We start from the raw sequence: 20,045 nt of genomic DNA, 5'->3' as shown, positions 1-20,045 counted from the left end.
TAAAAAGTACTGCCTTCCTCTCCAAAGTTACCTGGTATTTGATTTGCTTTTCCCCTTTGTGAGTAAATTCCTTTAGGGCTGAGACTACTTTATTTTTGTCATCATGTCCCCAGTACTTGACACATAATAGGTGCTTATTGATTTATTTACCTTACCTTGGTCCTGTTTATGAGCAGCAGTAGAAGAGATGGGTGTTGCTAAGAAAATGAATGTCATAAGCAAAGGAAAATGTTTAGTCTACCTCATAGGTTAATAGTTGATTTCAGGCACATACTATAATCCAATAGGATATATAGCTAGTTTTCATAGTGAGCTGGCAAGGACCTTTAGAGATCATCAATTCCCATTCTCTTGTTTTGCAAGAAACTTCAGTTTCCAAAGGTTAAGGAACCTATCCCATCTCACCCAGGGAGTAAATTTTGTCGTTCAATTATTTAAGTCATGTCCGACTCTTCATGACTCCATTTGGGGTTTTCTTGGGAAAGATACTGGAGTGGTTTGCCATATCCTTCTCCAGCTCATTTTTCAGATGAGGAAACTGAGGCATACAGGGTTTAGTGACTTGCCCAGGGTGACACAGCTAGTCAGTATCTGAGGTCAGATTTGAATTTGGGTCTTCCTGACTCCAGGTCCAGTGCTCTATCTACCTAGCTGCTTGGCGAGTAATTAGTAGAGGCAAAATTCAGAGTCAGAGCTCTACCAACTTCAAGTCTAGTGTTCTTCTTGTAAAATGCCATGATAACTTCTTTCTCTATCAAAAATTGTTCTTTATATACTTGAATGTGATAAAACCTCATTTCTTTAAAAATGTTTGTATAAGTAAGACTTTCCTTGAAGGTTAGATTTATTCTCTTCCACTTATGGCATTTTGATGTTTTCTTGTCATTCCTTTTTGTTACTGAAAACAGCTCATATTTATGTAGTGTTTTAAGACTTAAAAGAGTGTTTTGTTTATTTTTAAATTTGATCCTGATGAGCTAGCATATTATCCCTGTTTTAGATATAATGATACTCATAGTGTCAGAGGCAGAACTGAAACCCAGGTTCTCCAACACCAAATCCAGTGCCCCTTCCACACACCGCAGTTAGTACAGCATTTCAGTGATGAGGTGGCTGCTCTAGAGGTATTTCTTTTGATTTTGTGATCTTTGAGATGCATGGCACTGTTATAACACTGAGAATCTGATTTTATTATATATAGACTTTCTAAAGAAGATAAAGCTTTTTTGTGGGAGAAACGTTATTATTGCCTTAAGCACCCAAGCTGCCTTCCAAAAATACTAGCAAGTGCCCCAAACTGGAAATGGGCAAATCTTTCTAAAACATACTCATTACTTCAGCAGTGGCCACCATTGCCTCCACTGAATGCCCTGGAACTGCTGGATTCAAAGTAAGTTCAAATATGAGACTATATTTAATTAGTGTTCTTAATGAGGTGATATACTTTTATATTAAAGTATCTTTTACCTTAGTGCAAACAAATATTTTTTTCCTTGACGTTTTATACCATTTATCAACCCAGGTTTGGAAAGATTGTTGCTTTCATTTAAAATAGTTGAATTAATAGGTATTTGTTTTTTTTTTTTTTATAAAGGCAAAAATATAAGCAAAACCATGGCTTTTTTGAGTAAAGTTTATATCACCCTCCTGTTCAAAGCACTGTTAAGAATTTCTCAAAGGAAATTATATTGGAGAGATATTTGTAAAACATTTTCAAGTGTTTAATGTATACCCTTAATGGAAATTTTAAGTTAAATGAATTTCTGTATTATGGAACAAATATTTGATAATGCGTGCTTAAACTATTTCTGGGAATGCTAATATTTTCAGTAAACTAAATCTGTGTCACATGATAAAATTTCCTCCCAGAAAAGGAACGTATATCTACAGAGAACATACTACATGAGTACAAAATATGTTTGTATAGGTGTATTTATTCCAGCAGTAAATTGAAGCCTACTATATTCTTTTGTATTTTTCCAGATTTGCGGATCAGGAAGTGCGGGCCCTGGCTGTAAACTGGATTGAAGCAATTAGTGATGATGAGCTAACTGATTTCCTCCCACAGTTTGTACAAGTGAGCTTGGTTATTTTTCCCACTTCACAATGGCATAATAAATAGATAGCATTTCTTAAGGCCTCTAAAATTTGTTGTAAGGTGCACAGTGCCTAGCCTGCAGTAGGAATGTAATAAATGTTTTCTTTCTTCTTTTCCTGTAAGAGGCATTATGGCATAGTGGATAGAGAGCTAGCCTTGGTGCCGGGAAGATCTGAATTCAAGTCCTGCCTCTGACATACTGTGTGCATGAGTCTGAGCATGCTTCCCAACTTCAGTAATCTAAGCAACTCTCTCAATATTATAACTTCCAGAGAAGTGTTTGACCTTTATTGAGAGAGGGGGGTACTTATATGAGAATGCCATATACCAATAAAATTACAGGTCTAGTCCTTGTCTCTGTTCTTCATAGGAAAATAATGATGTTTTTTGATAGTTCTTTTCTTTTCCCCACAGGCTTTAAAGTATGAAATTTATCTGGACAGTTCATTAGTGAGATTCCTCTTGTCCCGGGCATTGGGAAATATTCGTATAGCACACTACTTATATTGGTAAGAATTCGGTTTCACAAACTATTTGATTTTTTGAAGTTGCACTAAAGGTACATTAGAGAATGTACCGTTAGTTTTAATCTACTATAGATGCAAAAAACTGGTATTGAAGAACAAAAGTGCTATTGTATTAATACTGAGAAATTAAGTTATAGGAACGTATGGCATATTATAACACTGAAGTAATTTTTTAAAGGCTTTTTAATGCAAAGTGGTTGGATAATGAGTTTATTAAAAGGTTAAAAAATTCTGAATATGAAAAATGTATCTCCTTAAATTGATTTTTGAAAATTTCATTAAGTTTTCGAGATGATTTGATGCAGTGCTTGCTATAATAGGCTATTGAAAGATGCTCTGCATGATGCACAGTTTGGTGTTCGATATGAGCATATCCTGGGAGCTTTCCTGTCAATTGGAGGAAGGGGACTAAGAGAAGAGCTCTTAAAGCAGACGAAACTTGTACAGCTTTTAGGAGGAGTGGCAGAGAAAGTCCGACAGGCTAGCGGATCAGCTCGGCAGGTATGTACCTGTACATCCATCTATGAAGATTGCAGCAGTATTGGTGTTTTCTATTGGTGAATTTATTCCTGTGTGTTATGGGAAGATATTGTGATAGGATAGTAGTCTAGGACTTTAACAAGTTTAACTCAATTCATTCTAATTCAACAAACATTTATTAAATGACTTTTATGTGCAAGGTACTGGAAGTATAAAGATACTCCGCCATCAAAGTGCTTAGATTTTATGGGGAGATACAATACAAATAAGTAAATACACTATTGTCATTAGTAAATACAAGGTTGTCATGAGGATCACATGAAATAATAAGATTGTAAAGCACTTAGCACAGTGCCTGGCACATAGTAAGTGATGTGTAAATGTTAGCTATTATTATTATTATTGTTGTTGTTAATAGTAGTAGTAGTAGTAGTATAAGATAGAGCCTTGCTGTGCTAGAAACTTAAGAATTTTCTAAAAGGTGAAGATCAGGAAAGAGTATGCTCCAGAAATGAATCAACCATCTGGGCAAAGTTGGAGAATGGCTAGACTGCTTGGTTTACCTGGAAAGGTTTGCAATGAATGGAAGTAATATGAAATAATATTTTTAAAGTGATGAATCATATTTTGGAGAGATTTAAATGCCAAACAGGGGAGTCATAGAGGCAGTAGAGATCTGCTGAAGATTTTTCAGTTGGAGAGTAAAATGCTCAAATGTGTGTTTTAGTTATAATCATTATAATATTAGAGAGGGCAGACACTAGAACTAGGGAGACTAATTAGGAAAGCTATTGGATGTCTAGATGAGAGGTGATGAGATCCTGAACTTGAGTGCCCTACCTAAATAATTCTGGACAAATATTCATATTATTCAGTATTTGTAGGAAAAGAGTTTCTACATCCTACCTCAATAACAATAGTTCTGTTGTTGAACAACTTCTACTCTAATTAATCATATTTTTCTTTGGGGTTTTCTAGTCTTGATTTTACATTAAACACACATGTTCACAAACTTCTTGTGATATAGTGACATTGGAGCATAAATCATCTCTAACACATTTAAGGAAGTATTCATCTAGCCTCTCCTGGAAGACTTTTTGTTATAGAAAGCTCAGTGGTCTCCATGGTACCTCTTCCTTTTAATAACTTTAATCTTAAAGAATTTCTTCATTGTATTTGAGATAAAAACTGCTTCATTATAACTCCAAGCCACTGGCTTCAGTTCTTCCTATTTGTACTGCCAAGCAGAATAGGAAAAATCTTTCTTCTGTTAGAATCATTAAAATATTTCAAGACTGTGATCATATCTCCCCCTAAGTCTTCTTTTTCTAGGCTAACTCCCCAACTCCTTCAACTGTTTCTCATGGCTTAGATTTGAATCTCCTTGATATCTTGAATTCAGTCATGTCGATGTTCTTGAAAATTCATTCTCTTGCACATACTTAAAGGAACGTGTGTGTGCATGCACACACACACACACACACATATGGGAGAGGGGAGAGAGAAGGAGAACACATGTTCAAAATATTCATATTGGCATTTTCTGATAGCAAAAAAAAAAACCAATCAGCAAATATTTACTAAGTGTCTATTATGTTCTGAGCACTGTGATAGATTCTGAGATGTAAGTACAAAGAATGAAACAATCCTTACTTGTAAATAGCTTAGTTTCTAGTGGAAGACACAAAAAACATCTAAACTGTCTAGCTATAGAATAAATATAAATTTAGTAAATACAAATATATACTAAATACAGGGTTACAAGGGAGGGCACTGATTTAGGAGGATCAGGAAAGGCTTCATGCAAGAAATGGTATTTGAGCTATGTCTTGAAGGAACAGGAGTTCTCTGAGACATAGGTGAGGTGGGAGTGCTTTCTCGGTTTGAGGATAACTAATGCAAAGCCATGGAGATGAGAAATGGAGTATCAGGAATGAGGAACAGAAGAAGGACTGTTTAGCTAGATTACAGACTGCAGAAGTGGGGAGTAATGCAGTGAAGCTAGAGAAATAGCTTGGAGCCAGGCTATATACAGCTTTAAAAGCTAAACAGAGGAGATTATGCTTTATTTAAAAAGTTTAGTTTTGAGGAGTTCAATTTTGAACATGTTGAGTTTGAAAAGTGTCTGGGAGATTCAGTTTGAAATGTCCAACTAGGGTGAGATAGGTAGATTTGTGAGTAACATTTGCATAGAGGTAATAAACTTGTAAGAACTAATAGGCTACCTATAGTTAGATTATTGGGGGAAAGGAGACAGCCCAGCCCTGAACCTTATGGTCAGGTTACAGTTAGGGGACAAGGGACAACATGTGGATGATGAGGCAACAAAGGATATGGTAGAGTGATCAGGATAGTAATATAACGACCAGCAGAATTAAAACTAAAACCAGAGAACTAGGAAGAAAAAAAAGCCGGTGCCATGTGTCCATTGATTGCAGAATGAATGTCTGAAAAAAACTGGGGTACGTGAATATAATAGAATAATAGTTTGTGCAGTAAGAAATGATGCAGAGTGAAAGAAGCTGATCAAAAGAACAATATAGACAAAGATTACAATAATATGAATTAAAATATTGCTAAAAATGAGGCCAGACAAAAAATGAGCATATGAAAAACAAGTGATGGTCCTGAAGTAGAGATAATGAAACCTCTCAGCAGAGAGGTGTGGGGGAATTATAGGTCAGAATATTGTTTGTGTTGTCAGAAAGGGTCACTGTATTAGGTGGTTTTGTTTAATTTTTTTTTTCTCTTTTAAATGGATGGTATACATTGGGGATGGGAGAGTACCTTTTATTAGTGTGATATAAAGACAAGAAGTAGCAATCAAATGTATTTTTCAAAAAAGGAAGAAAAAGGTGGGCAAAAGAACCAGGACTGAATATAATACCTGTGGATTGAGCTGACCAGCATAGAGCACATTGGAATTACTAACTCTTGTTGAGAACATATGTTTCTGTTAATGTAACCTAAGATCACGTTAACTTTTGGCTGATACTGTTGACTTATTGAGTTTGCAGTCCATTGAACCACTAAAAGTGTGTCTTTTTCATTTTAATAACTTTCTTGCCAAATCCCACTTGTTCTGAATTTGTACAATTAACTTTTTGAGCCTAGGTCCATGACTTTATCTTTATTAAATTTCATTACAATAAGTTTAGTTCATTATTTTAACCCATCAAGATCTTTTTGGATTCTAATTCTGTCATTCGAAGTATTAGCTATTTCTTCCAGCTTCATTTTACCCATTTACACTCATTACTTTTATGCTTTCGTCCAAATTATTGACTTCAAATGATGAGCAGAATAGGGCTAAAAACAGATCCTCACAGCATTGCCACTAGAGATTCTTCTCTCTAGGTTGACATCAATCCTTTAATCCAGACTCTTGGAGTACAGATTTTAAACAAGTTCTAAATTTACCTGATTAGTAGCATATTCCTTTCTATTTTATCCACAAGGATATCATGAAAGATTTCCTCACATCTGGTATCAGATACGGAAATGAAATCAGTCTGATATAAGTTGTTCTTAGTAAAGCCATGCTGCCTTATAGTGATAGTATCTTTTTTTTTTTAAGTGTTCACAAATTATACTTTTGTAAGATATTCATGAATTTTGCCAAGAATTGAAGACAATCTTATGAAGGCAAGGGGAAACATTTCTTTCTCTTCCTTTTCTTCCAACTAGTCTACTCCCTCTTAACAAAGTATACCTTTCCTTTTCTGTATAAGTTATGAATCTTTGCCTATCAGTTTTGGAGATAACCATGGAACTATATTTAGTTCATTCCATTAATGTTTCAAATTAATTTTGTGTATTATCTGTCCTTGGCACATTTGATGTGTAGGTAGAAGAGACAAATATAATTTCTGCTGTTCTTTTAAGTTATTTTCTCCAGTGCATTACTAGACTCTTCACAGCTAGTCTTTCTATGTCATATCTATAGCTCTTGACAGATTCTCTACCTGAGTCTTTTTCTCCTCTTTGAGTTTAAATTCCTGAAGCAAATGCATCCTTATTAGTCTTCATTATATGCTTTCCAGTTTTGCTTAGAAGCTCTTCATTCATAATCCAGAAAATCTAATTCCATTCTCTTACATTATTTCTTTAGCTAGTTTCTTTATTTCTTAGCTCCTTTCATATCTTTCTTTTTCTTCTAAAATTGTACCTTCACTGGTATTTCTTTTTTATGTATTACTCTTACATATGTTATGGTCAAAATAAGGTAAACAAGCACAAAGTTCTGAGCATGATCAATTTATTAGTAAAGTACAAATTTGCCAATAAATAGGATCTTTGCTCCTCAGCAAACATAAGACCCCAAGGTGAGGAAATGGCTACCCTTTTTGTAGTTTTTAGGGAAGTGCTGAACATAGACTAGGACTTCATAGGTGGGGAACAAGTTACGATTGGTTAAAAGAGATCAGTATCATAAATGGTGAAGTCATATGATTGGTTATAGAGCAGAGATGTGGGGGACAATGTGATTTGTTGGAAATTGGGAATGAGGAACTAGCAAAAACTCCTTCCTGCCTTTCTATAACGAAGAAAAATGTTCATTATTTGAGTCCACCTGCAGGGTTAGAGATAGTGGGCCAGACTTCTTTGGATAACAAATCAGGCATCCTTGAAGGGTGCCACTGGACCAGACTCCCTGGTGTCTGCATTCTTCAAGAGTAACAGATTTTCTTTGACACAAAAATAGAATAGTGATTAACAAAGAGAACTGCATTTCTTTTTTTTTTTAAACCTATTTTCACGTTAGTGATGTTGTAAAGAAGAATTAGAACCCATGGGAGAAACCAGGAGAGACAACTGCATTTCTAAATTTTAACTAAATTTCTAAACTCATTACAGGATAGTTGAATTTCTGAACTAATTAAGTTCAGAAACAAAGAATCATGATTTAGGCAATTATAGAACAAAATCGATCAGTTTCAAATAGTATAAATTAAAAAGTGATAATCAATCTGATTATTTCACATATGTTTAGATGTATTTCTTTTTCTTAGGTTGTGCTCCAAAGGAGCATGGAACGTGTACAATCTTTTTTCTTAAGAAATAAATGTCGTCTCCCTCTCAATCCAAGTCTTGTGGCAAAAGAACTGAATGTTAAGGTATAGTATAATATACATTTATATTGGCATCACATTTTCAAACAACACAAAGAAGGCAGTAGACAGGTAGAGGTATGATAATGTAGCTGATAATTATATGGATAACTTTTAACCCAGATATAGAAAAATTCTTGTACGTATTTCATCATAACTATTTGTTAGGAACCACATAGACCCTGCTGAAATTTAGCGGACCATTTTAAGTCATTCAAAACCAACTGTAGAATTAATATATTTTTAAAAGACCTAATAGTAATGCGAATATGAAGTCATCCATGAGAATAAAAACAAAACAGTGAATCCATTAAAGTGTACTTCTGAGATGTACAGATCTCAGAACTTTTGCTTTTGTTAAAGAGAGTAGATATGTATGAAATGAATGAGTTTCTGCCTATTGTCAGAATATTTAATTTCTTAGTTTAGGACTTAGAACTTCTGCTTCTAGGTGTTGTGTTAAATATTGTGTATAGCATGGAAATCCAAAAGGGCAAGGAAGGCAAGTGTCTTCCTCATACTTGTGTGAACATTGTAATATTGTTATGAGCTTATGTGTCTGCAGTGTGATTTATGAAAACCCTAAGAATCATAGATTATTCCTAGACTCTCAGAGTTGGAGGGGCCCTTAGTGTCTATTAATTCAGTACTTACCTAAATGAGAATCTCCACCAGATAACCAACAAGTGGTAGGTTAGTCTACTACTCCAGCACTTAGCTCAGTGTCTGGTACATAGTAAGTACTTAATAAATGTTTATAGTTGGTTGATTGATTGCCAGCCTTTTGTAGAAAGACCTCCAGTGAACAAAGCCCACTACTATTCATGGCAGTTAATTCTACTTTTAGGTAACTATAATTGTTAGTTTTTATTTAATCAAGCCTAAATGTGCTCATTTGAAACTTCTAACTATTGCTTTTAAAGTACATAATTTAATATGGCACCTGTACCATTTTGATTTAACATGGTAACTATACAATGTTGAAATCTAGTAATGAGTGTCTGAGTTGTATAAAACAGAGTTTCATAAAAAATATTGTTACCTTGGATTTTTTTCAGCTGGCTTTTTTATTTTTTTATTTTTTAAAAAACCCTGGATTTAAAAAAAAAAAAAAAAAGATGGTCAGAGACCTACTGGTACATAGTAAAGTGACTGAGTCAATATGGGGAGTTTCATGCTAAAAGCTCTGCTTTTTCTCCATCATACCCTTACCTGTAGGTGCTCTGCCCAAAGGAATGTGAATTTTGATTGCTGAAACTTCACTAACTATCCTGGGTTTGTGGGCTAGATTTTTTTTATCTTAAGGGTGCTGCCTTAAACCCTAATCTCTCTGGCTCTCATTGATTGGCCAACAATAGATCCCAAGCCAAGCCTCACTTGGTCATTGTTTGGGTTCTGATTGGCTCAGAGTGAATGTAGATAGCAGTTGTTTCTGTTTTGGTCAGAAACCCCGAGGGTCTTCCCCTCCCTGATTTTTTTTGTTTTGTTTTGTTTTGTTTTTTGACTAGGTAAAAGAGGCCATTCTCTGCCTCATTTCTTAATCTCTTAGCCTTATCACTGAATGGGATCTGCCTCAATCAAACTGAGTCCTATTAAAGACCTTAGCTTAAAAAGGCAGGGGTCTCCTGCTGCATCCAGGGCCATCTCCAGTCATCCTGATCTGTATCTTGCCACTGGACCCATATGTTTCCAGAAGAGAAAGTGAGGCTGGTGACTTTGCACAGCTCTCCCTCACTTAAATCCAATTCATTTACAAGTCCTAGCATCACCTCCCTAATGTCATGGTCCTTTTCCAGAACAAAGGAGAAACAACAACTTAAAGACACAAATAAAGGGAAAATGCCTAGTGTGATGTTATACTCATTCCTGTATTAATCTTCCCATATTTAATACCTATTATATTTGCAGACATGCTCCTTCTTCAGTTCTAATGCAGTTCCCCTGAAAGTCACAATGGTGAATGCTGATCCTTTAGGGGAGGAGATCAATGTCATGTTTAAGGTGAGATGTTCTTTCTAGGAGAAAAATGAGGAAATGAGTTATTTTATTTTCATGGTTATGTTTTTCTAACCACTTCTTAAATGTAGTTCACTTAGTGTGTCATGGGTTTATTAGCCTCATTTATATTTTCTTTCTTCTTAGTTATTCTTTAAGTTTATAATGGAGAGCAAAATTACTTTGTACTAACAGTATCTTTGGAGTCTATCCATTCTATAAGCTACCTCATTGTCTGTATCTCATTTCTTCATTGCTCTAGTCATTTGTAGACCCAGTCATATAAGAGGAAAAGAAATGAAGAGAACCCCCCCCAGAGCTGGCTATCCCTTGAGAGAACACTGTAGGCTGTAGCCCTATTGTAATGATGGAAAAATGGAGGCTGAGCCATAGGCCATGGCTGAGGATATTTATGGAAAAATACTTATTACTTACATGGAGTGTTTTAGGGTGTCTCAATATCCTTAAATGGTGATTTGATGATTTTTGTTAAAACTAATTATATCTTTTTTTAGAATTACTAAATCTAGTACCTCTACTTTGAAAAGCACTGCATATTGGAAAGTATAAAATAACTTTGTCTTTAAAATTACATGTCCCAGAGCCTTTTGTGCATAGTGTAGGAAAAGCTTCACATAACCAGAAACATCCTTAGAAAGGATAATAGAAGCCACAGTGATGCCTCTGATAGAATGTTTACAAATTTAAGAGAGAGTCATGATTTAGCCCTGATAGTCTACACATTGTTTCGTGAAGAACAAAAGCATAGAAGGAATAGACTTGGTTATTGTCTGGAAAAGGAAGACCATTTCTTTCTCATATACACATATATTGTCATTGAACTCATAATGCCCATCCAGGTAAAAGTACTAATGAAGGAGACAGAAATGTAAGAGGGTAAAAACAATAGCATCTAACTAGAGAAGGAAGACATTATTCAGTCCTCATGATTTTTAGATAAGACAAGGCTCTGGCTAGTAATGGAGAAGGAAAGCAGCTGTAAGATGAATCATATGATGATATCTGTGATCTAATTTTTCATTAAGAAAGATTTAGGTAGTAACAGTAACAAAGGAAAATTTAAAATGATAGATGATATGTTTTTTAAACTGTACTTTCTCCAAACACATTTCCTTTTGATTTAAACTGTTAATTTTTTATAGGTAGAGTACTTTATTTCCCACCTTGAATTTTGTAGAAGTATACAACTTAATAAGATGAATTAGCCTATTTAAGAAACTTTTAGCCATGTTAATCCATTGAGGAGGGAAAACAGATCAAAACTTTCTCTCCACCTCTACATACACATATACAAAGTCATTTTTTAAGATATTTAAAGAGAGTCCTGATCAAATATCAGTAGAACAAATATGTGCTGACAGTAACACATTTTAAAGGCACTCAAGAATTAATTGCCAAGATATCTCAAAGACAGGAGTATTCCAAAAGAGTAGAAATGATTATGAAATAGCTTTTATTGGGGAAGGAGTTGCCACACAGAACACAACTGAGAATTTAGTAGGAGATACCAGTTTACTTTATCTCATATCTTTTAAAAAAGTCTCTGCTTAGCTTGAGGATATCCTACATAGAAACAAGCAAAGGAAACCATTAGACTTTGTAGACTATCTGTAGAAGACTGCTTCTCTATGGTCACATTACTGACTGTGAGAGCTAAAGAATATATATTCTCACTATTTATACATTCCAACAAAATATTTTATTCTTTGAACACTTTCTTCAGAGTTTTTCCTATAACTCTTATTAAAATCACGTAAGGTTCAACGCAGAAGAACCAAGATCATAAAGTGGCAGGAAGTAGAGCTGAGCTTCCCCTCCCTCAAGGCAACTCCTTCACATAGGTCCAGAAAATGCATCAAAGACACCTCTGATGAGTAAACAGAAGGAAAGGTCAGAGTGATTCATTTTTCCATTCCAAGTTGGAGTAAGGAAATAGAGAGGTTTGCAGACACTGGAAAAAGTTTGGCTAGAAGCATGGGGCTTTGTGGTGCATTCCAGCATATCCATCCAGGTAGAGGCTTTGTGCCCAGGCATTATGGGGTCTCAGATCCATAATAAGGCAGAGTGTGGGAACAGGTACCAAATGGCAGATTTGTCACCAACTGCACAATTCCATGTCACTGATACAGAAAGGATTGAGGAAGGGGCCTGCAACCAGGAGTGGCATTTCAGGGTAAGGAGTATTTTTAAGCTTTAGCCTCCGTACTGAGAAACATGCAGAAGGATGTATGGAAGCATTCAGTAGTAGTGTGGCTTATAGCACAAGTACAGAGTAGGGACTCATGTCTAGCATCTAGCCACATGTGAAGCCCGCAGAGGGATAACTCAGGACGGAAGTCTGAGACCAAAGGGAAGCCTACAGTTCTGTCAGTTTGAAGCAATGGCATTTCACAGTTGGCTGATACGGGCTGAGTATAGTGGCATTTACTGTTGTTCAGATCCAAACCCCAATCAAGAATTTGTAGAATTCAGACCACAGAGGCCAGCAGTACTGAAGAGTTGGTCTGAAATCCTAGAATAACATAAAACCTAGTACCCAAAGAAAGCAGCAATAGAACCAGCCCAAACCTTTCCTTCGGAAGTGCACAGAATCCAGCCCTCATGTCAGGTTTGAATTCAGTAAGTATGCCGGAAGAATGGGTAAACAAAAAAAAGAATCCAGCCATAAAGAGCTAGTATGGAAGCAGGGAAGCTGAAGACACAGACCCATAAGATAATGACTCCAAACTGCCATATTGCAAGAAATCCTAAAAGAAAACTGTACAGTTCTCTGGGAAACAGAGGACAAAGTGGAAATAAATCTACCAGTCACCTGAGTAAAGAATCTCCAAATAAAACTCCCAGGGACGTTTTAGCCAAAAACCGGAGCTTCCAGGTTGAAGATCAAAGTACTGCAACCAGCCAGAAAGAATTCAAGTTCTAAGAATCTACCATCCCAGTCACACGTGATAGAGCAGCAGCACCCCAAAAAGGAGAAGCAAGCTTGGAATATGATATTCCAGAAAGCACAAGAGCTAGGCTTAACAGCCAGAAAAACTCACCCAGCAAATCTGATTGTAGTACTGGAGAGAGAAAAAATGGATCTTTAATGAAGTAGAAGACTTGTAAGTGTGCCTGATGAAAAGACCAGAGCTGCAGAAGCACTTCAAGTTCAAACTCCCAAACTAAGAGCAACACAGAAAGGTAAACAGTGATGATTATGAAGTACTAAGCAAGAGTAAACTGCTTACATTCAAATATGTGATACGTGTATCCACTTTGAACCCTGTCATCATCATGGGAGTCATAAAAGGAATCTAATCAGACAAGGCCTGGGAGTGGTTCTGTTTTGCCTTCATGTTCTTAAGAGGACAATGGAAAGAGAGGGGAAGAGAAATACTTTTTTGGGGGGGAGGGGCAGGTTAGAGAGAAAATTATCTCATGATCACTGTGAATAAGTATACATTTGTACAAACAGAAGAAGAAGTGGGGGAGAGTGGCTGACTCTTGAGCCTCAGTTATTTGAACTGGTCAACTGAATAGAGAAATACATTTCATTCAGTATGAGAAGGAGTATTTAAAAGGAGGCTAGATTAAGGGAAGAATTAAAAACTAATTAATCCTAAGCAACACAAACTCTTTTTGAGCTCTTTTTTTTTAAGCCGTTTTTGAGGTGGCAAGTAATGAGAATCTCACAGTGACCATCAGTTTGGGAAATACCTGAACAAATTATGGTATGTAAATGTCATGGAATTCTATTGCACTATAAGAAATGTGAATGTCATGGAATTCTGTCACACTATAAGAAATGTGATGAGGATGGTTTCAGAGAAGCCTGGAAGACTTGTGTATATACAGTGAAGTCAACAAATTCAAGAGAACAATTTATATGGTGACAACAGTATTCTAAAGGCAAACCGCTTCAAAAGAATTGAGAACTCTTATCAATGTAATGACAAAACATGATTCCAGAGAATGAATTTTGAAACAAACATATTACCTAACTTATACACTTAGAGTACAAAATGAGACATATACATACACATGCGCGCACGCACACACACATATATTTGCACAGAGCTGATGCAGCAGTGTATTTTGACTACACATGTTTGTAATGGATTTTTTCTTTTTTTCTTAATGGGGGCAAGTAGGTGATTGGAGAGAATAAAAAGGAGATTTTTTTCTTGCTGACTTAAAAAATGTGATTTTAAAAAAATCATAAATTTCTGTGGCTGCAAGGAGAATTTCATTCAGCGGTCTCACTGAGCATCATCATCAAGTCAAACAGATGTGTTTTTGTCTTCCACTTCATTTTTCTTATATGAATTGTTAGATTGATCTTTTTTATGCAGTTGTCGAATTCATTAAGTAGGTTTTGCAACATTTTGGATATTTGTTCCTTACAATATTTTTTTTTTTTTTGGCTAGGCAGTGGGGTTAAGTGACTTGCCCAGGGTCACACAGCTAGTAAGTGTCAAGTGTCTGAGGCCAGATTTGAACTCAGGTCCTCCTGACTTCAGGGACTGTGCTCTATCCACTGTACCACCTAGCTGCCCCTGTTCCTTACAATATTATCTGTGAACAAGAACACTTGAAGAATCTCACCATCGATAGGGAATTCTTTTTTTGTTTAGATTTCGTGCAATAGATGTTGCTTGATTCTGGGGGAAAAAAATGTTAGGTGGACATAACTTCAAATCATCAAAATCATAATCTTGTAAGACCTGAAATTACGAATAACCCAAAGCAGTAGAAAGATGGATGGTAAACATTAACTGACTTCAGCCCAGTTCCATTGACTCCTGTGCAATAGTACACAAAATAATGAGAAATTCTTGAGGATGTAGTCGTGCATTTATCAAGATTAAGAATAAATGGATAGCCCGTAAGATGTTAAAATAAGAGGAAGACCTTCCGCATGAGTAGAGCCTCCTTGGAGAAATGTATGAACAACACATGGATAGCATTGGAAGTCATAAAAAGAGATTGTAGATTTAGAACTGGAAGAGGTTTAGGAGTCATTAAGTTCAAATCCTTCCTTCAAACCCTTTTAGGTAAGGACCTTGGGGTCCAGAAAGATCTTCCACAAGTTTACATAGTAAGTTGAAGAACTATGATCTGAACCTAGGCTATCTGTTTCTAAATTATTTTTTTCTATTACACATTAAGTATCCACCAGAGTACTTTATAGGAGCCTTTGATGTCGTAATTGTCATAGATTTAGAGCTAAATAAGTACTTGAAGGTTGTCTAGTTTAACACTCTCATTTAAAGATGATAAAATTGAAGCCCAGAGATTAATTTTCTCAAGGGCACAAATCTTTGGGCTTCCAATCCAGTGTATTTGGCACTACACCAAGCTAGACATTTCAGTAATTTTAACTTGAACTTTAACTAAAACTTTAGTTACTCAGGAGGTTATCTATATATTATAAAATAGTATGTGCTTGGGGAGAGGGAAGTACTTTACAGATTTATATAGAAATGATGCTTGGTCCTTTAGTAAGGGCCCATGGTATACATTTTCATTGGGTCTAAAAAGATAATGCTTGAACTTTGATCATAGGCCTTCCCTTTACTGCTACCTCACCCATATATGGAGCCACAGCTCCTTTCTCCCACATTGTCCACTCAATTTCTTCTATCTTATTATCCTATTCATAGCAGGAGATCATATCTTTTATCCATGAGTAATTCTTATATGATCCTATGGGTAGACTTAATGGTTTTCCTGACTTCTACTTTAAGAAACAAGCACTTAAATTTTTTTTAATGAATTTTGAAGTTATCAACAGTAATTATCCACAAGAATGAAAAACAAAATAAAATTATAAAACAAGGGGCTAATTCTCACCCCCAAATTCTAAGCTTTAACAGAAGAACCAAATATTAATAAGCAACAAAAAGCAAAGAAAAACACTTTTGTTCTGTCTCTGTCAGTCTTGCTCAAAGTTCTGCCTACTCTGGACCTCTTATTCTTCTTTCCCTTCTCCTTTAGAAGTAGCTTCAAAGATGAAGGCTTTTGTGAGTTTTTAAGATGTTTTTGCATGTAAAAAATTATTAATAGGAAACTATAGATTGAAATAGATAAAAAAATTGTTTATCTACATTATTTGTCAAGATGGTCAAATCTAGATTATGCTGCTTATATGCTGGGTCCTATAGAAGAATTAAAGAAATTTTTATCCTCTTTTTTTCTCTTCCCTTCATTGCCCTTGGAATAATTGTTAAAATCCTGAAGAAAAGTTTAATTGTTTTTTGAAAAGCACTTCTAAGTGAATTTCTCTCAGCTTTTAAAGACATTAGTCTATTAAGACTTCTAAAAGAGTGGTCCTTTTATTTCTTTTCATTTTAAGGTTGGTGAAGATCTACGACAAGATATGTTGGCTTTACAAATGATAAAGATTATGGATAAGATCTGGCTAAAAGAGGGACTGGATCTGAGAATGGTCATTTTCAAGTGTCTTTCTACAGGCAAAGATAGAGGTGAACTTATTAGTTTGTATCTGGTATCCAATTTTCCCATTTCTGTGTGTCCACATCAAGATTTCATTAGTTTTGTCTCATTTATTAGTCTTCTGTTCTTTATATTGGATTTCTTTTGCCTGAAGAAATATAAAACAGTATAATCTCTTTAATAAAAACTATCTGTTTAGCTCACTGAAATGTAGTGAGTATATTATGTGAGAGTTTAGCTGAATTGCTTTTATATTTAGAAGTTAAATTAATTTTTGACATATAATTTGTACTAAAGACAATATTCATTTTTATCAATCTTCATACATCAAGGGCAGACCTCATTTTCTTTTTACTACCTAATTTTTTTTTCATTCAATAAAATATACTTCTGTTCTAGTTCCCAGAGAATCTGATCCTGAAACCTTAAGCATATTTCTCTTCCAGTAGCATCTTCAAACTTTTTGTTGACTCATCTATCCTTGAAAACGCACTTTTCTTTGGTCTTGTAAGTTTTCCTGCTTAACTCTGCTACCATCTATAGCTAAATTACTTTTTTCTTTTCAATATCACATTTCTTGAATTAATTTATCTATACCTACCAACATCAGTTCCTCTCTATACATTTTTTTAAAGCCCAAGACATCTATCTTTCCATATCTCCCACTGCAGACATTGTACTCTCACAGGTCCTAGTTATCAAATCCAATTACAGTTTCTGTTTTCGTTCTCCATGTTTTCTTGTTAACACTAGATGTTGTTGACAACCCCTTATTTCTAGAAACTATCCATTCTTTTACTCCTTTTTTTTTTTTTTGGTTTTGTTTTGTTTAAAGTGAGGCAGTTGGGGTTAAGTGACTTGCCCAGAGTCACACAGCTAGGAAGTATTATGTGTCTGAGGCTGGATTTGAACTCAGGTCCTCTTGATTCCAGGCCAGTTCTCTATCCATTGCACCACCTAGCTGCCCTGAAACTATCCATTCTCGTCTTTCTTGTTACCACAATGTCTGGATACTCTTCCTATCTTTCTGTTCATTCTTTCTTTCTCTTGTACTATGTTCTTTTTCTTATGCCTCCAGAATATGGAAATTTTTAAAAAATCCTTTCTTCTTTGCCTTGACAAGCCGCTTATTCTCTTGAACACGGACATAATACATCAGCTGTCTCACAGGGTTATATAAGCATCTAGATGAGATTAAAATATGGATAATACAACAATAAATACAACAGTCATTTGAAGTACCTGCTTATATACTAGGCATTTGCTTGGTTAAATCATAGTCTAGTTGAGATTTATTTTCTTCCTTCAAGGAGTTTAGTATTTAAACACAGGTAGCTATAATACATCACTACCTGTTGTTATTGTCTCATTTTGTCCGACTCTTCGTGACCCTATGGAGCATGGCACACCAATACTTGGCATGGGGTTTTTTTGTCAGAGATACCAAAGTGAGTTGCCATTTCCTTCTCCAGTGGATTAAGGCAAACAGAAGTTAAGTGACTTGCCCAGGGTCACACAACTTGTAAGTCTCTGAGACTGTGTTTGAACTCAAGTCTTCCTGACACCAGGCCCATTCTCTATGCACTGAGCCACCTACCTGCTTCGAACACTGGTTGTTAAAATAAACGAAGTGTGAGTGGAAGGGGAAGATTATGGTCTGCTTGGAAAGGGGAGGGAGATAAAGCACTGAAAATTAGAATTTGATTTGCGTTTTAAAAGATGGTTGGAATTCAAAATGCAAGAGAAAGGAGTGTGAGTAATGAGAAACATATTTCCTGCCAAGACATAGTGGGATCTGCCCATAGTATTTATCTGGGAGGGAAGGGCAGAGAATTATCCAGTTTGGTTGGAGTCTAGAATGTATAGACTATAGAAATGTGAGATAAAGCTGAAAAAGTAGGGTTGTGTCATGTTGTGGAGAGCCTGAAATACCAGACCAAAGAGGTTGAACAGTATTTGGAAGGTAATAGGGAATCATTGGTGTTTTTTTTTTTTTTAATGGAGTCATATTCTAACCAGATCTGTACATAAGAAACATTATTCTGACAGTATAATGAAGGATCAATTGGAGGTAGGAGAAAGAACTGTTAGAAGGCTATTTAGAAGTCCTGAAAAGTAGACATGTAGATCTATACAAGAGCAGTGACACTGGGATTAGTGAAAAGGGTATACATGTGAGAGATGATGCAGAAATAAAATAAAGTATATGGCAACTGATTGACTCTTCCCTTACTCTTTACCTCATGTCCAAATATAACCCCAGAATTTTGACTGTGGAACTCTGAATTGTAGTGTCAGAGACAGAAATAGTAAATTTAGAAGAAGTAAGACTTTAGGTGAAAAGTGAGTTCAGTTTGGAACCTGTTTAATTTGAACTATCATTGGGAAAATAATTGAGGTCCTAAATACTTTTGGAGATATGCATCCAGAGTGCTGAAGAGAAGTCAGCTTACAACATGCAGATTTGGTAGGCAACTGTATCAGTATATATCATGGAATTAAGATGAGATTGCCATGAGGAGGAGTGAAGTCAAGGAAGAGAAGAAGTAAAGGACAAGACCCAATAGAATATAAATTTGAGGGCAGAGACTGCTTTTATATTTGTCTTTGAATTCCCAGCATCTAGCACAGTGCCTTGTGAATATTAGGCACTTAATTTGATATCCTGCAACTTTGCTGAGTTCATATACTGTTTTAATTAATTTTTGGTTGACTTTAGGATTCATTAGATAGACCATCAAATCATCTGCCTAAAACAATAGTTTTATTTTCTCTCTGTATTTCTTACCATAATTTCTTTTTCCTGTCTTATTACTATAGTTAGCATTTCTAACACTGTGTTACGTAGTAGGGGTGATAATGGACACCTTTGTTGCTTTATCCCTGGTATTCTTGGAAATACCTTTAACTTTTTTCCATTACATAAGATGTTTGTTATTGGTTTTGTTTTTGTTTTTGTTTTTTTTTTTTTGGTGAGGCAATTGGGGTTAAGTGACTTGCCCAGAGTCACACAACTAATGAGTGTTATGTGTCTGGGACTGGATTTGAACTCAGGTCCTCCTGACTCCAGGGCCAGTGCTGTCTCCACTGCGCCACCTAGCTGCCCCAGTGTTCTTGATTTTTTTAATTAATTTAATAAATAAAGGTATTTAATAAATGTTTGCAAAATTGAACTGGGGAACATCCACAGTTGGGGGTAGAAAGAGGTTGAGGACCCAGCCAAATAAAAAAGTAAAGTAGACATAAAGAGGTAAATGGAGAGTCCAAAGAGTGTTATGTCTTTGAAGTTAATTGTGGATTATCATTAAGAAAGAGTAGTCAGTAGATCAGAAAGCATTTATTAAATACCATCTGCTCTCTAGTTATTGTACTAGA

The 20,045-nt window shown here is 35.5% G+C and overlaps 1 protein-coding gene across 3 annotated transcripts in view; it reads left to right on the top strand.

Moving 5' to 3' along the window:
• Positions 1-20,045, top strand: part of PIK3C2A (phosphatidylinositol-4-phosphate 3-kinase catalytic subunit type 2 alpha) — a 152,865-nt gene that overhangs the window by 105,233 nt on the left and 27,587 nt on the right. For all 3 annotated transcript variants that reach the window (XM_027852554.1, XM_027852551.1, XM_027852552.1), the window contains exons 16-22: positions 1,202-1,390; positions 1,984-2,077; positions 2,513-2,607; positions 2,946-3,126; positions 8,118-8,222; positions 10,125-10,217; positions 16,570-16,699. In XM_027852554.1, coding sequence (XP_027708355.1) covers positions 1,202-1,390; positions 1,984-2,077; positions 2,513-2,607; positions 2,946-3,126; positions 8,118-8,222; positions 10,125-10,217; positions 16,570-16,699 — 887 coding nt within the window. The remainder of the gene's footprint in view (positions 1-1,201; positions 1,391-1,983; positions 2,078-2,512; positions 2,608-2,945; positions 3,127-8,117; positions 8,223-10,124; positions 10,218-16,569; positions 16,700-20,045) is intronic.

Source organism: Vombatus ursinus, unplaced genomic scaffold (assembly GCF_900497805.2).
Source record: "Vombatus ursinus unplaced genomic scaffold, bare-nosed wombat genome assembly UNPS02009770.1, whole genome shotgun sequence".
Classification (NCBI taxonomy): Eukaryota; Metazoa; Chordata; class Mammalia; order Diprotodontia; family Vombatidae; genus Vombatus; species Vombatus ursinus.
Note: the sequence above shows the minus strand (reverse complement) of the source record. Positions and strands in the feature narration are given on the sequence as shown.